At 58.6% G+C, this 21,294-nt stretch overlaps 1 protein-coding gene across 1 annotated transcript in view; it reads right to left on the minus strand.

The window, feature by feature from the left end:
- LOC105471098 (adhesion G protein-coupled receptor A1) overlaps positions 1 to 21,294 on the minus strand; it is a 59,001-nt gene that overhangs the window by 10,438 nt on the left and 27,269 nt on the right. Inside the window, 1 exon segment of the mRNA XM_071068896.1 lies at positions 17,617 to 17,762. Coding sequence (XP_070924997.1) covers positions 17,617 to 17,762 — 146 coding nt within the window.

Below are 21,294 nucleotides of genomic sequence, written 5' to 3' on the forward strand. Positions count from 1 at the left end.
GGGTTGGCTGTTCCCCATCTCCCTCCTATTCCCTGAGTCACAAAAATATTGAAATTAGGCCAATTAATAACCCTACAATGGCCTCTAAGTGTTCAGATGAAAGGAACAGTTGGATGTCTGTTGCTTTATTTATAAAGCTAGAAATCATTACGCTTAGTGAAGAAGGCATGTCGAAACAGAGATAGGCCAAAAGCTCGGCCTCTTGTGACAAACAGCCGCGTTGTGAATGCAAAGGAAAAGTATTGAAGAAAATTGCCTCCAGCAAACACACGAATGATAAGAAAGTGAAACAACCTCATGGCTGATGTGGAGCAAGTTTTAATGGTCTGGATGGAAGATCAAACCAGACACAACGTTCCCTCAAGCCAAAGCCTCATCTAGAGCAAGACCCTAACTCTCTTTAACCCTATGACGGCCGAGAGAGGTGCAGCAGGAAAAACGCTCCAAGTTAGCAGAGGTTGGTTCATGAAGTTTAAGGACAGAAACCATCTTCATAACATAAAAGTGCAGGGTGAAACAGTAAGTGTTGATGGAGAAGCTGTAGCAAGTTCTCCAGAAGATCTGGCCAGGATAGCGATGAGGGAGGTTGCACTAAACAAGAGTGATTTTTCTTTTTTTGAGACAGGCTCTTGCTCTGTCACCCAGGCTGGAGTGCAGTGGCGTGATCTCGGCTCACTGCAAGCTCCACCTCCCAGGTTCAAGTGATTCTCTTGCCTCAGCCTCCCCGGGAGCTGGGATTACAGGTGCCCACCACCACGCCTGGCTAATTTTTTGTGTTTTTTTTTTTTTTTTTGTCCAGACTGGGCTTTGCTGTCTTGGCCAGGCTCGTCTCGAACTCCTGACCTCAGGTGATCTGCCTGCCTCGGCCTCCCAAAGTGCTGGGATTACAGGCATGAGCCACAGCGCTTAGCCTAAACAAGAGATCTGCAACGCAGATGAAACAGCCTTCTACTGGAAGAGATGCCTTCTAGGACTCTCACAGCTAGAGAGGAGACCGTGCCTGGCTTCTAAGCTTCCAGGCACAGGCGGACGCTCTTGCTAGGGGCTAACGCGGCCGGGGACTTTGAGTTGAAGCCAATCTTCATTCACCATTCTGAAAATCCCGGGGCCGTTAAGAATGATGCTCAATGTACTCTGCCTGTGCTCTGTAAGAGGACGACAAAGCCTGGTGTCAGCACATCTGTTGACAGCACGGTTTGCTGAATATTTAAAGCCCACTGTTGAGACCTATTGCTCAAAAAGATTCTTTGCAAAATATTGCTGCTAGTTGACACTGCTCCTGGCCACCCAAGAATTAGAAGTGCAGCCTGAAGATGGCACTGCATTGCTACAGTCTCGTGGTAAAACGTAACCAAAGAGGAGCTGCGTCTTATGAATGAGCAAAGAAAGAGGTTTCTTGGGATCAATCTGCTCCTGGTGAAGATGCCGTGGACGCTACTGAAATGACAACAAAGGACTGAGAATATTTCATACACTATGTTGACAAAGCCGTGGCAGAGTTTGAGAGGATGACTCCAGTTTTGAAAGGAGTTCTGCTGCGGGTAAAATGCATCAAACGGCACTTCGTGCTACAGCAAACTCTTTTGTGAAAAGAAAAATCAATGTGGCAAACATCAGTGTTGTCTTATTTTAAGAAATTGCCGCAGCCACTCCAGCCTTCAGCCGCCACCACCCTGGTCAGCCCCAGCGGTCCACATCGAGGCGGGACCCTCTGCCCGCAGGGAGATTATGACTTGCGGAAGTCACTAGCATTTTTTTTTAGCAATAAAGAACCAGCGGCTGTATGGTCTGCAAAGGCCTCAGGTCATGTTCATGGCCTCCTCTGCCACACCCGCCTCAGTTTACGCTTAGCTGAAGTTTCACCGGTGCTGTGACTTGAGCTGTGCTCCATGTACGACGTTTCGTGGGTGTGTGTGCAAGTGTGATGTGAGTGTGTGAGTGCATGAGTGTGTGTGCACGTGTGCAATGCAAGAGTGTATGTGTGTAGTGAGTGTGCATGCATGCAAGTGCCTAAGTGTGCACATGTGCAGTGTGTGTGTATGTGTGTAGTGAGTGTGAGTGCATGCAAGTGCCTAAGTGTGCATGTGTGCAGTGCAAGTGTGTGTACGTGTGTGGTGAGTATGAGTGCATGTAAGTGCCTGAATGTGCACGTGTGCAGTGCAAGAGTGTATGTGTGTGATGTGAGTGCGTGAGTGCATGAGTGTGTGTGCACGTGTGCAATGCAAGAATGTATGTGTGTGGTGAGTGTGAGTGCATGTAAGTGCCTAAGTGTGCATGTGTGCAGTGCAAGTGTGTGTGTTTGTGTGGTGAGTGTGAGTGCATGCAAGTGCCTAAATGTGCACGTGTGCAGTGTGTGTGTATGTGTGTGGTGAGTGTGAGTGCATGTAAGTGCCTGAATGTGCACATGTGCAGTGCAAGAGTGTATGCGTGTGATGTGAGTGCGTGTAAGTGCCTGAGTGTGCACACGTGCAGTGCAGGTGTGTGTATGTGTGGTGTGAGTGCATGGAAGTGCCAGAGTGTGCATGTGTGCAGTGCAAGTGTGTGTATGTGTGTGGTGAATGTGAGTGCGTGTAAGTGCCTGAGTATGCACGTGTTCAGTGTGTGTGTGTGATGTGAGTGCGTGTAAGTGCCTGAGTGTGCACATGTGCAGTGCAAGTGTGTGTATATGTGTGGTGAGTATGAGTGCATGTAAGTGCCTGAGTATGCACGTGTTCAGTGTGTGTGTATGTGGTGTGAGTGTGAGTGCGTGTAAGTGCCTGGGTGTGCACGTGTGCAGTGCAAGTGTGTGTATGTGTGTGGTGTGTGTGTGAGTGCGTGTGATGTAACTGCATGAGTGTATGTGCACATGTATGCAATGCATGTGTGTGGTGTGTGAGTGCATGTGTGTGTGATGTGTGTGCACACTGAAGAGATGGTACAGGTTCAGTTCCAAACACTGCAATAAAGTGAATCATACACAGTTTTTGGTTTCCCAGTGCACATGATATGGTTTGGCTCTGTGTCCTCACCCAAATCTCATCTCAGACTGTGATCCCGTAATCCCCATGTGTTGAGGGCAGGACCTGGTGGGAGGTGGTTGGATCAGGAGGTGGCTTCCCTCATGTTGTTCTCATGATATTGAGTGAATTCTCACGAGACTGAAGGTTTTATAGGAGTCTCTTCCCCCTTTGCTCTTCCCTTCTCTCTCCTGTCTCCTTGTGAAGAAGGTGCTGCTTCTCCTTCCCCTTCCACCATGACTGTAAGTTTCCTGAGGCCTCCCAGCCATGCGGAACTGTGAGTCAATTAAACCTCTTTCCCTTATAAATTACCCACTCTTGGGTACTTCTTTATAGCAGTGTGACAGTGGACTAATACAACACATAAAAGTTGTATTTACACTGTACTGTAGCTGACTAAGTGCGATAGCAATTATGCCTAAAGAAACAATGTACATACCTTAACTTAAAAATCCTGTGGGCACTGTTACCCGAGGCCTCCGTGGACCATACAGCCGCTGGTCCTCAAGGGGTTTTGCTCTCTAATGAAAAGGAAGTTTGGGAAATGAGGCAGGAAGAGGCTGGTGGGGCCGCAGTTCCTGGAGACGGTGAGACCAGAGAATCATCTGGAAGCTGGTGCCAGTGCTGACTGGGTGCAGTGGTGTCAGCCTGGGGACACGTCCAGCTCCCCACAGGGCTCACCTGGCTGGCCTGATCAGCTGGCTCATTCCCTCCCAGGCTCCACTGTCAAACACAGCTTTACCAGTCAACTAGCCACAGCCCTACCTGCTGTCCCGGACGGGACAGGAGGACGACCAGCGTGTGGGCAAAGGGACGGGTGGGGATGATTGCTGCCTGGCCACTGGTTGGAGCTGGCAACTAGGGTGACAGGGGAGCTGGGCCTGGCAGGGACTCCTCCCAGGATCCCAGAATGAAGTCACCAGATTGCAAGTGGCCTTGCAGCCAGTCTCGTGTCTCTAAGTCACTGCTGGCTGCCCGTTATTTCAGCCACTGAGGCCACGTGCGCAGAACCCAGAAACACATGGGACTCGGCTGAGGTTAGGGACACAGTCGATCCCCTTCTCCAGGCCCATTCCAGATGCTGAGCTGACCCTTGCCAATCTCCTCTCGACTGTCCATGGCCTGAGCTCCAAGGGTAAGACCAGGGAGCACCAGCCCTGAGCAGGTGCCTGGGCTAGTGAGGGCCTGATCCTGGGGCCTCCCAGCCCAGGCAATCTCTCGGGCCGTGCCCTGGCTGCGTTCACAGTGCACGGGACCTCCCAGGGGGCAGGTCTGGTGTGGCCACACTGAGCGCTTGGCCTCTGTGGGGCTCCAGGCTGGATGCACCGTCAGTTGGCTGCTCCGTGGGTGTTTGCTGGGCACCCTGGGCACTCACTCAGGCCAGGCTTTGGGCAGGTGCCTGCTCTGTATGCACAGTTCTCGGGTCTCGGACCCAGGCAGTGGGCAGGGGTGGACTCTGGGTGCTGCCTCTGTGCCTTGGACTGTGTCCCTCTGTCCACTCGCAGGAGGGCGGCCAGCAGTCCTCACTCTGGACCAGACAGCATGTGACTCTCAGCTCCTGCCGGGCACTGACCCCTCACTTGGGGTGCTCTGACACTGGCATCCGGCTGGCTCATACCTTCACCTTCCCCCTTCTGACTGTGCCTCCACGAGAGCACCTGCGACTGAGCCCTGGACCCCACTACAGAGAGCATGACCGACCGAGGCCACCTTCCACAAGCTGCTCCAGTGACTGGATGGGGACAGTGATGGTGAAAAGCATCCCCACCACCCTCTACCCTCCCCGTCCTCTGTCCCGAACCAGGGGTCAGACCTGCATCTGTCTGCTGACACTATCCTGGTGTTCCTCATTCGCCTTGGGTTCCCAGAGGAGCCTCTGCTCCAGGGGCCTGCCCACCCCTGGCCTGACTCGGAACTGACCAGAGGGTGGGGTCTGATGGGCAGGAGAGGATGCAGGAAAGAAAGAGGCGTGGCCAACAGGAAGGAAGCCTGGGGTTCCATCGGCGGTGTCCCCACCACAGAGGAAGGGGGCCCTCCTTAGGCTGCCCCATATTTCTGGTTGGGTGTCGGAGGCTCTTCATCATGAGAGGGCTGAGGGCTGCCACAGCGGAGGAAGAGGATGCCTGTGGGGGCCGAGGGCTGCCACACCGGAGGGAGAGGACGCCTGTGGGGGGTTGGGTGTGCTGCGGGGCGGCTGGGGGCGGCCTTGGGTGTGGTCTGGGTGGGAGGAGGGTTTGGGCAGGGCCAGGGGACGCCCACCAGACAGGGACTGAGGGAGCTGGAGTGGCCGTGGTGGCCCTGAAGGGACCGTGTGTGGCAGCAGGGGGGCAGGGGGCACTGACAAAGCCTGGACCATGTAGGAGCTGAGAGCTTTGGGATCCCCCAAAGGCCAAGGGACTGTGCAAGGCGACAGCTGGGCTTCTAGGAGCATTTTCACCACATTTCATTACTGTGTCTTTCACCCAATCCACACTCGTCCATCATGGCCTTGCGATGGGCAGCGGCCCAGGGTAGGGCGGCAGGGGGCCTGGGCTCCACCAGGAGTGCCCCTGCAGAGCGGCATGGGTGGGCCAGGCATGCATCTAGCCCTGGGCTTGACCTGGAGCCCATGGAAGGTGAGGAGGGGAGGGGAGGAGTCGAGGGAGGGAGAGGGGAAAGCGGAGGGAAAGGAGGGAGGGAAAGGGGGAGGGGTAAGAGGGAGGGATAAGGTAGGGAGAGGGTCTTGCTGGGTGGATGCTGGAGCAGAGCGCCAGCTCTCCCCTGGGGCAGGGTCTCTGGAAGGCAGGGAGGGGTTGGGGGCTGTAGTACACCAGGACCTGGCAGTGGTGTCTCGGGGCTGGGTCTGATGTGTGGCCCTGGCAGCTCAGAGGATGAGGGGACATGGCCATCTTGAGGACAGTGAGGGCTGGAGACTTGCAGCTCACGTGTCCAGGGTCCCAGCAGTGGGTGGTTCGAGGGGCCCGGGAGGGATGACAGCGCCATGAGCCGGTCCTTGGCTGTGCTGAGTCCTCACAGTGCCCGTGGGGTCCTGGGCTCCTTCCCGGGGAGCCACCTGTGATTATTCGTTTCCCCCCGTCTTCAAGGAGGCGGCTGACCAGCGCTGCAAACCCTTCTGCCAAGCATGGGCCAGGCCTTGGGGCCACCCTTCTCAGGGTACCCCTGATCCACCATGTCCTTTGGGGTCAGGCCTCTAGGCTGAGTCCAGCTGTGGCCTCATGAGGACCGTTCTTTGGCCAGATCCAGAGCCCGGCTTTCGCGGGCACAGAGGCCTTGTCGGTTTCCCTTTACTCTGGGGTTGCCTCCTCCCTGTGCCTGCCCGTGCCTGCTGCTGACCACTGGGCAGAGCCTGTGTGCCATTGCCCTGCCGGAGATGATGTGGAGGACCCCAGCCTGTGCCAGCCCCGCCCAGGGGAAGGCTGAGGGGTGAGGAGGGCTCAGGAGCTGGGGGTGGACTCGGGACAGCCCCACTCAGGCGATGGGTGAGGCCCAGGTGCACGTTGAAGTTTGACCACTGAGCCCTTCCAGAACCCCTCGATGAAGCCCCCCAGGCTCCTAGCCGCCTCTCCACGGGAAGCGTGTCCCCAGGACAGCAGCGCTGCCCCACCAGCCAGTCACACTCATAGAGGTTGTGGCCCCCGGGGGCCTTCGATGCGCCGAGGTCATTTGTCACAGGAAAGACGGTGGATTCCAGGTGTGGACCTGAGGCTGGCGCCGCCCAGGAGCAGAAGGAGCCAAGGAAATCACATGTGCAGACGTGGCCTCGGGGAGCGGGCAGTGCAGGGGCGGGTAGCAGATACCTCAGGAGACAGCCCTGGCACCCTCACCTCCCTGGGACACAGGACCCCTCTGTGAGATCGTGGTCCCTGGCCCGGTTAGCATTCTGAGTTAACTGTGACTTCTGAATTCAGAGAAATCAGGTTGAGAATTCCTGCTAGGATCCAAGAGCTATTTACGTCCATTTGTCTAAGTATCTCTGGAAAGTCACAGGCGAGCCTCAGAAGTGCATCCTGGGCTCCTTTGCATTCCATCACTGCTGAGGATGGATGGAGGAGGACGGCGTGGGCACCAGGAGGAAGGCAGGTTGGCAAGACAGCAGTCAGGTGGAGAAGGACAGCTCCACTGTCCCAGGCACCAGCCGTGCCCTGCAGATGGCACCACGATGCCCGGCTCCAGACACGAGCCGAAGATGCTTCATGACTGACAAGATGCTTTGAACGCCATAGCACTGTCGCTATGTCCACTCGTAGTGGGTACCCACGGATGGGTCTGCAGGATCACTTGTGCTGTGAAGAGCACCTGTGTTCCAGGATGTCAGGCCACGTGTGGCCTCGAGGGGCCACCACTGGACCCAGGCATCAGTGGCGGTGTGTCCTGCTCTGCCCTCGAAGCTCCAGTGTCCTCTGCTCCTGCTCAGGGGAGCTAAGCGGCTGGCACTGGGCTTGGTGCTACTCCTGGGGGTGGAGAAGGGGTTGTGCCACGTGGCCCCTCCTCCCATCCTCAACCAACACTGCTGTCAGCAGACAACAGGACCAGCAGGAGGGGGAGGTACTCACGGTGTCTACAGAGTCAGGGGACCGCCAAAGTGTGAGATGCCAGGTCCTGGTGGCCCGGCCAGCACTCTGGGCGAGCCTCCGTGCCTCTGGGGCCTCGGTTTCCCCATCTGTAAAGCTCAGGGCTGGACTAGAGGGTCAGCTGGAAGGCCCGAGCCCTTCCTGGCCTGCCGTCCAAGTGTCCACACAGCTGGAAGTCCCGAGCCCTTCCTGGCCTGCCGTCCAAGCGTCCACACAGCTGGAAGTCCCGAGCCCTTCCTGGCCTGAGGTCCAAGCGTCCACACAACTGGAAGGCCCGAGCCCTTCCTGGCCTGACGTCCAAGCGTCCACACAGCTGGAAGGCCCGAGCCCTTCCTGGCCTGACGTCCAAGCGTCCACACAGCTGGAAGGCCCGAGCCCTTCCTGGCCTGACGTCCAAGCGTCCACACAGCTGGAAGGCCCGAGCCCTTCCTGGCCTGACGTCCAAGCGTCCACACAGCTGGAAGGCCCGAGCCCTTCCTGGCCTGACGTCCAAGCGTCCACACAGCTGGAAGGCCCGAGCCCTTCCTGGCCTGAGGTCCAAGCGTCCACACAATTGGAAGGCCCGAGCCCTTCCTGGCCTGCCGTCCAAGCGTCCACAGGGAGATGCGAAAGGGAGGGAGGGCTGCTTCGCAGAGACCTCAGAGCTGCTCCCCCCAGGGCTTTCCTGGCACAAAGTTCCCTCGGCTGCCTCCCACCCACCCCCATCCTTGCCCTCTCCGTGTGAACCCACATTCTTAGAAGTGGCAGGCGCCAGGTTGCTCACTGGCCTGTGGCCTCTGCCCGCTCTTAGGCAGCTCATCCTGAGGACTGGCCTCGGGCACGCATTCCAGATGGAACAGGAGGGAGTGGACGCTTCCCACTGGCCATTCCCAGGGCCCCAGAGCCCGAGGGCCTCAGCCCTGTGGGGTCCAAGCCAGGCCCAGCGCGTGGCCACGGTCAGGTCCCAAGCCCAAGGCGGTCTCCAGAGTTTGCCCTGTGGCCTAGAGGGGGTTCCTGGCTGAGAGTCCCAGGAAAGCACTCATCCATGCAGTGGGGACGAGCGTCCCTCTGTGGCTGGCCAGCACCGGGGAGGCTGCGAGGCGGGTAAAGGTGGGAGCAGGTGTCCTCAGCAAGCCGGGCTGTGACACAGAATCCAAGTGTCTTGGTGCCAGTGGAATTCCAAACCGACACAGCCCACAGACCTCAAATAACCGACACAGCCCTCAGACCTCAAATAACCGACACACCCCACAGACCTCAAATAACCGACACAGCCCTCAGACCTCAAATAACCGACACAGCCCACAGACCTCAAATAACCGACACACCCCACAGACCTCAAATAACCGACACAGCTTGGTGCACTTGACCAGAAAGGGTGGCCAGATTGCAAAATTAGGATGTAATTACTCTTTGCTGAATGGGGAATTAGCCCCCAAGCACCTGTGAAATCATAAAAGTCCTGCTTGTTTCTGGAGTGGCTTCCCTTTGGCTGGCAGTGGGAGCAGAAAATGTGGAAAGTTCAGTCTATTTAGAGGCCCTTCCTCAAAGTGGGCTGGCCAGCAGGATTAGGAGGGAGGTGCTTGTGGCAGGCAGGTGGTCTGGAAGGATTAGGAGGGAGGTGCCCGTGGCAGGCAGGTTGTCTGGTGGGATTAGGAGGGGAGGTGCCCATGGTGGGCAAGTGGTATGGAGGGATTAAGAGAAGAGGCACCCACGGCGGGCAGGTGGCCAGCGAGATTAGGAGGGGAGGTGCCCATGGCAGGCATGTGGCTTGGCAGGATTAGGAGGGGAGGTGCCCGTGGTGGGCAGGAGGCCCAGCCTACCCAAAACCTCCCCAGTTCAGCCACATTTCCACTTAAAGGATGCAGAAACAACCCTTCAGTGGGCTCTGCTCACATGCGAGCAGGTGCTTGGGGACCGGGGATCACTGAATTATCCAGCAGCACCTGCGTCCAGGGCCCCAGGCAGACATCACTCTGTGGCAAAGAGACTGAGCAGGAAACTAAAGACAAGGAAGGGGAAGTGGCTGAATAGAGGTCAAAACGGAATTCCGGAAAATAACAAATCTGGATTGTGAGATCTGGGTGTAGAGGAAGCAGGCTAATCGTTCAGACACGGGCATCAAGCTGCTGGCCCCTGTTTTGTGTAGAAAGGATCAGCTCAGGGTACATCATATTTGCTCTTATTCTTTTTCTTCCAGTATTTCTTTATATTTCTTACCGAATCTCTCTCTCAGCCTTTCTTTCTTCTTACCCATATAGTTAGAAACGACGGATTCAAGAACATTCGACCCTGTGCAGCCCGGTGTTGCTCTGCAGAAGGGCCAGGCTCCGGGGCCGTGGCAGGGGCCTGGGTCAGTGGCTTTCAACACATTCCCCCCGTCCCTGCCTGATAAGGCTGCTCTGTGTGCAGGGACGCAGGATGTAGCACTACAGCAGCCTGGGCTGTTTGCATGAACCTTGAGACTGATGGCGGCACCTGCCTTCCCGCCGGAGTGTGAGGATCCGTAGCTGTGGCCAGTGGAGCTGGCAGAGCACACAGGAGTGACCCGTCCCAGCAAGAACCCAGAGCTTGAGCCTGAGCGGCCTCCTGGGCAGAAGTGCAGGGCGCACTTTGCTGCGTTTTGCTGCTGGGGGAAGGAGCAGGCTCTGTGTGGGTCCTCCCCACCTGCCGTCTCCCGGGAGAACTTTGGAGTCTCGGTCTCTGCCGGACGCCTTTTCCCTCGCTGACCCTGTGGTGGATCCTTCTATGGAGACAAACCACACCCAGAAACGCCGCCACTGCTGAGTCCTGGGTCCTTCCAGCCCCTCCCTGAGTGTGCAGAGGCTGTGGGGCCTGACACCGCTTGACGGGCAGTGTGCTGCTCACCCACGCGTCAGAACAAATATGAAACTGATTGCTTTCCATCGACACATCCAGCCCAGCTGAGCATGGAGGCAATTTCACACGTATTTGCTACATCCCTGCCGTTTGTCTCTTTCTGGTTTCAACATTTAACCAGGAGGGGCTGGATGCCAAGCCTGGAGAATACGAAGCAGGAGGGACCTTCCTGTCATTGTCATCTAGGGGAGGAGAGGTCAGGGGACAGTTGCTCTGCAATAGTGGGTGGGCACCAGGCAGAGGGTCAGGGGTCTCACCTAAGAGGAAGCTGAGGTGCAAGGAGGAGACTGGAGTGGATATGGGAGGTGCCCATCCCACTGGAGGGACTGACCCTCAGTGCCCAAAGGGCAGGCGAGGCCAGGAAGGGGCAGATAGGAAGTCTCTGAGCCATAGCTGAGCAGCAATGGGGGGTCTGGGGGGTGGTCGTGGGGGCAGGCAGTCAGGCTTCCAGCTGGGGAGAAAAAGTATCCAGGTGGTGTGGAGGTGGCAGAGCAGCAGGCTGAGAAAAGGGCACGGAGGCCCACTGGGGTGAGGGCAGTCCACAGAGCAGGAAAAATGAGGTCCAGGGAGTGGGGCTGGGAGAGGAGGAGGGACAGGAGAGGTGGGGAAGACTCCTGGGCCTGGAGGTGTGGCCTCATCTGGGAAAGCAGGTAGAGAGTTTGGCACAATGTCCAGCACCCAGACACGAATGCTGGGACAGCAGAGCCGGCTGCTGAGCTGCAAAGACATTGGGGGTGGAGCTGGTTCCATGGAGGACGAGAGGTGAGGGGGTGGAGCTGGTTCCATGGAGGACGAGAGGTGAGGGGGTGGGGCTGGTTCCATGGAGGACGGGAGGTGAGGGGGTGGGGCTGGTTCCATGGAGGACGGGAGGTGAGGGGGTGGGGCTGGTTCCATGGAGGACGGGAGGTGAGGGGGTGGGGCTGGTTCCATGGAGGACGGGAGGTGAGGGGGTGGGGCTGGTTCCATGGAGGACGGGAGGTGAGGGGGTGGGGCTGGTTCCATGGAGGACGGGAGGTGAGGGGGTGGGGCTGGTTCCATGGAGGACGGGAGGTGAGGGGGTGGGGCTGGTTCCATGGAGGACGGGAGGTGAGGGGGTGGGGCTGCTTCCATGGAGGTCGAGAGGTGAGGGGGTGGGGCTGCTTCCATGGAGGCTATGAGGGGAGGGGGTGGGGCTGGGGCCATGGAGGACATGAGGGGAAGGGTGGAGCTGGGACCAAATGGAGCTGGTTCCCTTGTGGGACTGAGGGAGGAGTGGAGCTGGGGCCACATGCACACAGTGTTGAGCTGTCTTGGGATATCTGAGGGAGGCAACAGGAGGCTGTGGCAAATGTGTGTGGTGGTCAGGACTGGTGTGCAGACTGCAAATGGTGTTTTTGGGACAGAGTATTGCAACAGAGTCTAGTGTCTAGAATCTTGAGAGTATTGGGAGGTGACAGTGGCCACCATGTTGGTCAAAGGTGAGGGTGCTTGAATCCGAGGAGGCGCCACTGCGAGGGCTTGGGTGGCTGAGCCAGTGCCTCTGTGGGCCTGGGGGGTCCTGTGTCCAAGCTGCTTCCTTCTCCCCGTCTGGCGTCCCTCCCTACTTCCTTCTCCACGGAGTCACCCTAGCCCCACTTAGCAGTGCCAAGAGTCCATGAACTCCTCGGTTGAGGCTGCATCTGTCCTTCCCCTAAACTCCCTCCTGCAAGGCTGAGGGTGGCACTTCTGTTGGCTGAAGGCTCATGCCAGGTTCTGTGTGGTTTCTCACCCACAGGAGGCCCCAAGGCAGAGCTCTGGGGCCAGGAAACAGACTCACACTCAACCTACAACCACACTTGCACTGAAGACACCAGCAGGGCAGCAGGCCTTGCACACTCCCAGGTGTGCTCAGAAAGGTCTGTGTGACGTCTGGTCCAGGCCTAACCTTGAGGCACTCCCTGGCCCCTCATGCCCACACCTGCTCCACTCCTCACACGTGGAGAAAGGGAAGAAGGCTGGCCTGGCCAGGGCAGGCCACACAGCAGGATGCGCAGGGTCACCCACTCCCTCCCACCCCTCTGCTGTACCCAAATCACAAGGAAGAAATGAAACAATGTTTTCATCATTGTAATGAAGATCTCCTTACAGAGACAAGCTCCCCAAAGCCATGCTGCTTTGATCGAGCGGGGATTCCCTTCATTCAGCTTGACACTAACAGTTGCAGCACAATTTTAGGGTGTTTTTTTCCCTGACTATCTAGACATCTGTGAGAATTAAACAGCATACTTTTAAACAACCAGTGGGCCAGAGAAGAAATCACCAGGAAAAGTAGAAGTGACACTGTGGAGATAAGTGAAACAAAATACCCCACAAGATAACTCAGGGATGCAGGAAAAGCAGCACACAGAGGAAAATTCATAGCCATGAACATCCACATAAGAAAAAGAAGCTCAAGTCAACCATCTGATTTTACACCATAAGAAACCTGACAAGAGAAGAGCAAGCTAAATCCAACGCTAATGGAAAAAAGGAAGTAATAAAGATCAGAGTGGAGATAAATAACATAGACAACAGAAAAATGAAGACCATTAATGAAACTCAAACTGACTCTTTAAACAGATCAAGAAAATTAGCAAACCTTTAGCTAGACTGACAAGTAAAAAAAAGAGAGAATCACATTGTATTGGAAGTTGTAGCCAGCACAATTAGGCAAGAAAAAAATATAAAGCCCTCCAGACTGTAAGGGAAGAAGTAGAACGATCCCTGTGTACAGATGACGTGATAATTATATATACAGGAAATACTAAAGAATTAACAAAACACTAACTAGAGCCAATAAAGGAACTCAGCAAAGCTGTAGGACACAAGGTTGGCACACAGAAATCAGTTGTGTTTTGTTCACAAGCAAATGAACAATCCAAAAAGAAAATTAAGAAAAGAATCCCATTTATAATAACATCAAGAGAATAAAATCCTTGGGAGAAAATTCAGCCAAGGAGGTGCAAGATGTGTGCACTGGAAATTTCTTCCGCAAAGCTTTGCTGGAAGAAATTACAGAGTTAAACAAAAGGAAACACGTCCTGTGCTCACGGTTGGAAGACGTAGTGCTTCTTAACACGGCCTTCAGATGTAGCTGTGACTCCAGTGATGCTCAGAGCTGGCGTGGCCCCGATAAACACTGCCCAGGAGCCCGTGATAGCCACTCTGAGCCGCGGGGGTGAGACTGTGTACAGAGACATGACCTGCCACGTTATCTGAGTGTCTTTGGTCTTGACGGCCTTCCCCCAGGAAGCGTGCTGCACATTCTGTGGGACGTCCATCCAGTCGCCCAGGCCTCACCTCAACAGGATCTGGGATAGGTGTCTGCCACGGTGCCCCCGATGTGGGGAAGCCAGCATCTGGTGGCTGGTGCCCTTCCTGGGGGCTCTCCAGTCCCCTGTGCCCTGAGGCCAGGCTGCGCCCATCCTGTGCACCCTCCTTGGCCCAGAGCCGCTGTGCTAGGGACGCCCACAGGGATCCGTGTGGGTGGATGGAGATGACCAGATCCTGGCATGGCAGGAGCTGAGGAGAGCAGAGGGACCCATCCTGGTGGGGCTGCTGGGCAGGGGCCCAGGCAGGGCCACAGCTCGGGCCTGGAAAAGGGTCTCCAAAGGTTCCTAGGAGCTGGGGCCTGCGTGTGACTCATTCAGTCGGCAGGGGCCTCACCGGCTGCGATGCTGCTGGAATTTGGAGAAAACACTGTGTGAATGGAGGGGAGCGATGGGCCTGGGACCAAAGCAGGGAAGCTGCAGCCAGCAAGGGCTCCAGCGCCCCCCAAATCCAAGGCACCCCCCTTGGGTTCCAGTCCTGCCGCCCTCGCCCTGGTGTGGGCTTCAGACCACACACCCGTCAGGCCACTGCCCTTCCGCAGGCCCAGGGCGGTTCTGAGGGCCTGACTGTGCAGTGCCTCCTAACTGGGGTGGCAGAGGGTGCCCCCAAATCTCTCCACACAGGCCCACATTCGTGGGGGGCTCATCCTGGGACCAAGGGGAGATGAGATCAGGTGAATCCCCATCTAGAAAGTGGCAGAATCCCGCGCAGAGCCCAGGCTTGTGTTGTCATAGTAACAAGGGCCACACCCCTGCGTGAGGGGAGAGGTGGACGGTGGCTGTGACCTTGGTCATGGGGCCCCTGCTGTGCCACAGAAGCTTCTGGCTTCTCGCTGCTGGGCCTCCCTGGACTGGCCCCTCCACTCCTTGACCTCACCCTGACCAGAGGGCAGGTTCCTGCCCACGGAGTCCAACCCCTGCAGAGTTGGGGGTCTTGGGGGGTGTCCGCCCCCTCTGCCAACCAGGCTGTCTTGTGGAGAGGGGAGGTCCCACGCAGAGGTGGGGCATCCCCCATGCTCACACAGAGAGGGCCTCAGGCGTGTGAAATGCTCACGGACACCAGTGTGGCAACATTTGACGTGGCTGTATCTTCCCTGGACTTTGAAGGTTTGGTTTCCACGAAGTCAAGCAGAGGCGGCCGCTGCATGTGGCAAACCCTGGCTGTGGGCCTTCAGGATGGCGAGGGCTTTCTCAAAACGTCGGCAGCTCCAGGAGCGTCCTCTGAGTTCACACAGCCGCTTCTCGGGGACGGCCGTTTTCTCGTTACTTCTTGTTAACACTTGCAGAGCTGGGCCGGCGGTGGGCGGGCGGTACACACGGCTCCTTCATGCGCAGCAGCTGAGACTCGGCCCCTGTCGGTGTGAGTGGGAGCTGGCGGTGCCGCCCCGTCCCGGCGGGTGAGTGGGAGCTGGCGGTGCCGCCCCGTCCCGGCGGGGGTCAGGCAGGGAGTGGTGCGGATCTTCTTTTCAGAGGGCAGCATGGGAACAGCCAGAGAGGGTGTGGGCAACACGCTGCCTGGAGAGGCGTCCACACCCTTCCCTCCCAGACTGCAAGATTCTTGGAACTCAGGAACCAAATTTCTGTTGGCGGTGATAATGTGTAGGCCAGGGAATGGGGCTGGGGAGGCAGGGCCGCTGGGAAGGGCCTCTCTGATGAGGAGGTTTCCTGGTGGAGGAGGGGGAGGTGAGAAGAGGCTCTGGGCCAGGGCCTGCAGGGCTGATCGTGAGCCCCTCTGGGGTGTGGGGAGAAAGGCTCCGCTCCAGCCTGCTGGTCTCCCTGAGGAGGTGACGCCCAGTCTCCCAGCACAGTCTCCCAGCAGCCCCAGGCCTGGCCATGGAGAGGGCAGGCCCTCAGCGAAGTCCAAGCTAACACCGCCCACCACTCCCGAGTCTGCACCTGCCTCAGGGGTGCACAGGCCGAGCCCTAACCAGGCACCTGGGGAGCGGCTGGGGAGACAGAGTGACCAGGCAGGCCAGTAACCAAGGAACACAGCTGGAACACGGCACCATGTGGACTCCCCCTGCCACAATGTCAAGACCTTTCTGTACAGAGGAAGGGGGCCCAGAGGGCAGGGGGTGGAGGATGGGGGTCTCCAGGCAGCCCCAGGAGGAACAGCAGTCGCCTCAGCGCCGTGGCCGCAAGCAGGGCCTTGCCGTCGCTGGGCCCGCCGGTCAGTGCCAAAGCCCGGGCCCGCTGGCCCCCCAGCACCTGGACAGACGCACGGCTCTGTGGTGCGCACTGGCAGACGGCGGACAGAAGAGTGCCGGGGTGCTCCACGGCTGCCAGCCTGGTCTTCAAAACCAGGCAGCTCTTCCATCAATTACAGATGAGGAAATGCATTTTGAGAGTGATTTATAAACCCAGGGGACTTGGGGCCTCCCTGGCAGGAGAGGCAAGATAATGAAACCCTACCTCCCCAGCCCCCACCAGCGGCAGAAGCACCACCCAGCCCTGGTTGCTAAGTGGCAACGTGTCTGCGTGGATCTGAAAATCAAACAGCGTCAGAAAATGCTCCGGGTGGAAGGTGAGCCCTGTTTACCGAGACAACACAGGACGTGGCTGTATCTGCCTTGAAATGAATTCTTCAGACGGTTTTGGATGGGACAGTGCCAGACAGCCCTTCCGAGGAAGCAGGTGTCCCTGCACCAGCAGGAACCACATCTCACACGCAACTGGACGAATGTCCTCCAAGACCCCCGGGGACCGCCGGCCTCAGAGCAGCCTCTGGCAGGGGTGCCTCACACAGGGCGCTGCTCCGGGCAAACCAAAGGTGCCCAAGGCAGGCTTTCAGGGAGCCTCAGGGAACCCCAGAGGATGGGCCAGGTAGGCACCCAAGGCCTCGAGGCCACACTCTGAGCCTGGCTGTTGCCGACTGAGTGTTTGGAATTCAGTCTCAGTTCAGAAAAGGAAACACCAAAGGCGCTGGAACTCCTTGGCGAGCTCCGCGGCCCCGTCACGGCTGCGGCCAGACCCCTGTCTAAAGCAGCTGTCCGGGCTCCCTGACCCGGCTTTTTCCTGCTGGTGCAGGGGAGCTTCTGCCACCGCCCAGACGTGGACGCCTGGGTTTCCCTGGCTCTGGACTGAGGGAGGGAGGGAGAGAGGGAGGTCTGCGCCCATGCCATCATGGGCTGTTTCCACCCCCAGGCAGGCCCATGGTTCCCACCAAGGCCACGGTGATATCCCGGCCTGGGGATGGATGGGGACCAAGAGCTGGTGTAGGCTGCGGGTGGGGGCGAGTGTCCCATCCCAGCACCCGGGCCTCACACAGCAGAGATGGGGAGGTGCTGGGAACTGGGGGACCACACCTGCCTCCTGGTCCGAAAGGCCCAGGCCAGGGCCACCTTGAAATGAGTGCCTGAGCATGTGAGGTTTTCCCCCACCAACAGTCAGCTGCCTGATGTTACGGAGACCATGAAGCCGAAGCCAAAACCACCCAGAGCCCATTTCCCCAGCGTGGCTGCCCTGCGGGGCACAGAGGGTCTCGTGCCAGCAATTCTGCAGCACAGGAGGCTCGTCCAGCCCCAGCACATGCCAGCCCCAGACCAGCTGGGCTCCAGCCGCAGATGTGGAGGGCAGGGCACCGCCTGCCTCAGACCCCACCCGGGACCCTCCACCCTCTGGGTCCCCTCCGCCTCACCCCCAGGGACCGTCGCCCCTCCCCTCCAGCACACTGCCCCACCCCCAGCTCCTTCGCCTGCTCTCCACCCTCCCTGGGAACACTGACCCTCCCCCACGGACCGGATCGTCCTCAGGCCTTGGTGGCCTGGCGAGGAGGTTTGCCAAGACCCAGAAGGCGAGCCCAGAAGGCGCATGCAGTGTCCAGGGCCCAGGTGGCAGGGCCTCGCGCCCATGTGCACTCAGTACCTGAGCAGGGGCTGCCTGGGGTACGGCGGCTGGTCTGCGTCCAGGCACAGAGGGGCCTTCTTGGTCACCTGCTTGTAGATGTTCCTGGCGGTCACTCCTATCCACAGCATGGTGGACAGCGTGGAATAGTGCAGCACGATGCCCACCTGTGGGAGAGCAGCGGTCAGCCAGGCCCTCGGTGGGGACCCACCCCCCAAAGCCCAGCAGCCCCGGCCTGGGCTTGCGGCTTCAAGAATGAGAGCAGCAGGCAGCCAGGAGCGTCTGTATCCCAGGGCAGACGGCGGCCACCCCACAGCCGCCCGGGAGTCACAGGGAGACGCCGAGCTGCAGAGACCCTTGAACGGCTCGACTTTGCTCCCCTTCCGCACAGAGACGGGAGCAGGGAGTCTGTGGGGACCAATGGTTCTGTGCACTCACACGCCCCTGCATGCACAACCCAATGTGGTCCCTGTGGCCCAGGCACGGGACCCTGTGAGCTGCAGACCAACGTCCCCTGAGCTCAGACCTGGACAGGTGTCCACCAAGGGAGAGGAGGTGAAGTCCTCCAGGGGGTCATGCCAGGATGCTCTTACTGTGAATAGGATGAGCCCCCCATGGGGACGCATTCGTGTGACCCTGCAGGTCGCCTTTCCTCATTGCTATGGAGATTTCCTGCGTTAGTTGATTACCAGGGCCACACTGCTACCTTTGGAGTAATAACCTGACATTTTGAAATGACAGGTAAAATACTGCTATAATTGGAAAGGACATAAATGTTTAAGGAATATAGAGATTTGCCGCATAAAGCTAACGTCACACCATTATGATGATTTATCAAATCCAGAGCTCCATTTTCACTTCTGAGGAGGCTCTGCAATAATTGATGAGAATGCTGTGGGGTGGGCTGGAAAGACCGGACGGCCGCGTTTGCAGTTTCAGATGAGCTCCCTGCGTGCCGCTGGCGGCAGGAGACACAGCAGGCCCCGGGGGCGCCACCCTTTCTCCTGGCCTGGCGAGTCCCATCCCCGTGCCCAGGCCTCGTGCAGCCTGGTGGAGACAGGGAGGCCTGGAAACCGGGGCACCATGTGGAGGAGCGGGGCAGAGGCCCCGCAGCTGGGCCTCGGGTTCTTTCTTTCAAGGAAGCAGCCGCGGGGCTGTCATTGTCACTGCCTGGGGCGCTGAGGAGGATGGCAGAGCCGGCCCTGCCCCTTGTCTGTCTGGGCTGAGCCTCACCCAGGCCGTGTGCATTTGGGGATCACGAGAAGGTATAAGCGGCAGAGCTCGGAGTCCCAGACACTGACTTCAGGCTGGACAGGTGGGGAGGCTGCAGGGAAGCCATCGGCGTCCAACAGTGCTCCACGGCCGGCCTACCCTGCCAGACCCAGGGCCAGCGCCTGTCTCTGTTGACGATGTCACTCAGCCGGCGAACGGGCTTGTGGCCATCTCTCTGTCGCCATAGCAACCGTCCGTCCTCTCCAGCCATCCAGAGCCTGGGACCAGGCTTCACTCAGTGCTGGGCTGTGGCCCTGGTGGGCGGGGCAGGCGGGCAGGAAGGTGGGTGTGACAAGCGTGAGGCGGGCGGGGGGGCAGGCGGACCGGGCACCACTGGCCCACGTGTGGGCAGGTCGGGCTCCAAGTCTAGTTTTTACTAGACCCCCAGGTCTTCTTCCTCCAGCCGGTGGTGGCTGAATTTTCCTCCTTACCCAGAGGCTGCGAATGTGGAACCGGCCTGGCCTCAGTGTTAGATCAGTGAGAAAGCTTCTGTTCACGTGGCAGAGCACAGGGGAAGACAGTGCATCGGGGGCTCGGAGAACGTTGCCTTGTGAGCTTCCCGAGTGGTTCTGGGACTGCAGCCACTGCGGCCCCTGCCTCCAATTCCCCAACCTGGCGTCACGCGTCCGGCAGGCATCTCCCACCCCCGGCTGCTCCCACGGTTCGTCTTCCACACTTGCTTCCTGTCCTGGAATGCGGCTCCACAGTGAGCCATGTGGGCTTGTCTCTGGCAGTGCCCTAGTGCCCAGAGCATGGCCTGGCACCTCATAGGCCCTCAGCACGTTTGCTGAGTGAGCGAGTGAGTGGACCGTGCTCCCTGGGAGATCAGGACGGCATCTGGAGACAGGCCACAGTCTTTTCCGCTGATTTCCTCCTGAGGACTGCAGCCTTACCAAGATGTCCTCCAAGACTGCAACCCTCCAGAACCTTCCAGACCTGCCCGCCGCAGCCCCAACACCCCAGCATCCGCCCCAAGCTGTCGCCACAGGCTCGGGCCCCGGGAGCTCCATCCAGGCAGGCGGTGGCAGGTGCTCCCGAAGGCGTGGGCAGGGTTTGCCGAGGGCCCTTGGCTGGTGGTGGTGGGGGGCCACCTGCGGATCCAGCAGGCTCTGTCTGTGTGTGGCGTGCTTGGTGGCGAAGTGCAGACGTGACGGTGATGGCCTCTCGCAGGCACTTACAGGCGGGACATCAGTGGCGTTTCCCAGGCACTTGCTGTGGTTGTTTCCAGCGTATCAGAGGAACGATTAAGGAGGCAGGAGGTGCATCCGACCTCAGCCACCTTCAGGTGCGTGCCAGCGACCCCTCCGCCTGGGGCCATGCTGGGCTCGGCCTCGGGGCAGGCTGGCATGATGTGCGGTCACACAGACAGGGCATCTCCTCTGCGTGCCGGACGCCAGGGCCCTGTGTTTGTGAGAGCGCCTGCCCAGCCCGTCCTGGTCTGGCACATGGAAGTGTGGTGCTGGGAAGGAAGGAAGCCCGTGGCCGCTGCAGGCAGGTACGGGAGCCTAGGGGGAGTCGGGGGGGTTCTGTGCACTCTGCCCGGATTCTCCCCAGACACCCCTGTGGAGCAGCCCCTGTGGGAGTCTCGACCACTGCTGTCTGCAGGTGCACGTCAGTGCCAGGTACTACGGGAGGGTCCTAGAAACCACAGGGCAGATCCCTGGCAAGTTGCCCTGCTGTCCATGGCAACCCCCTGGCTGTGTCTGGGCCCTGGAGGTGACTGTACGGGGCTGTGTGGCTGCTGAAGTGGGGTGGCCACCGGGACTGGGCTGGGTGCACAGGGAGGAGCCGCCCCAGAGCTGTGGCTACAGAGGCTCCGGGCAGGTCCTCTCCTTGGCCATGAGCCACAGCCCAAAGTGGATGAGGACGGGGCTTAGTGTTGATGTGAGGGTCTCTACAATGAGCTCTGCCAGGAACTGAGTGTGAGGTACATGTCCCCCCTTTTAAACCAAGGTCAGGCTGGGCCCCTAGAAGTGAGGAGCCCTCCTGTGTGCTTCAAGTCTCCAGCTCTCCCTGCGACGGGGGAGGAGGGTTTCCCGAATGACATTTCTGTTTGGCTTCCAGGGGTCTGTGTAGAGGATGCACTTGCCCTCCTGGGGACTCAGGCAGCGGCACCTGCAGGTTCCTCCCTTGACGGGAGCGTGTGTCCCTCCTCGAGCTGCCCCACCACTTTCTCCGGGAGGGGCAGGCTGTGTCCCTGCTCCCAGGGAGTGCGCTCTTTGGGGACGGTAAATGTTAGTGCAGGCCTGGAGGGGGCCGCATGGTGGACTCAACCCTGGGGTCAAACGTGGGGCACACGGGCCTCGCACGGCGTGAAGCCAAGACGCCAACACACCGGGGCCCAACCCCTTCCCGGGAAATAGCTGAGCCAATGCTGGAATATTATTCAGTAAACAAGACAATGCTCCACACTTCCCCTCTGGTAGG

This window comes from Macaca nemestrina, chromosome 9 (assembly GCF_043159975.1).
Source record: "Macaca nemestrina isolate mMacNem1 chromosome 9, mMacNem.hap1, whole genome shotgun sequence".
Classification (NCBI taxonomy): domain Eukaryota; kingdom Metazoa; phylum Chordata; class Mammalia; order Primates; family Cercopithecidae; genus Macaca; species Macaca nemestrina.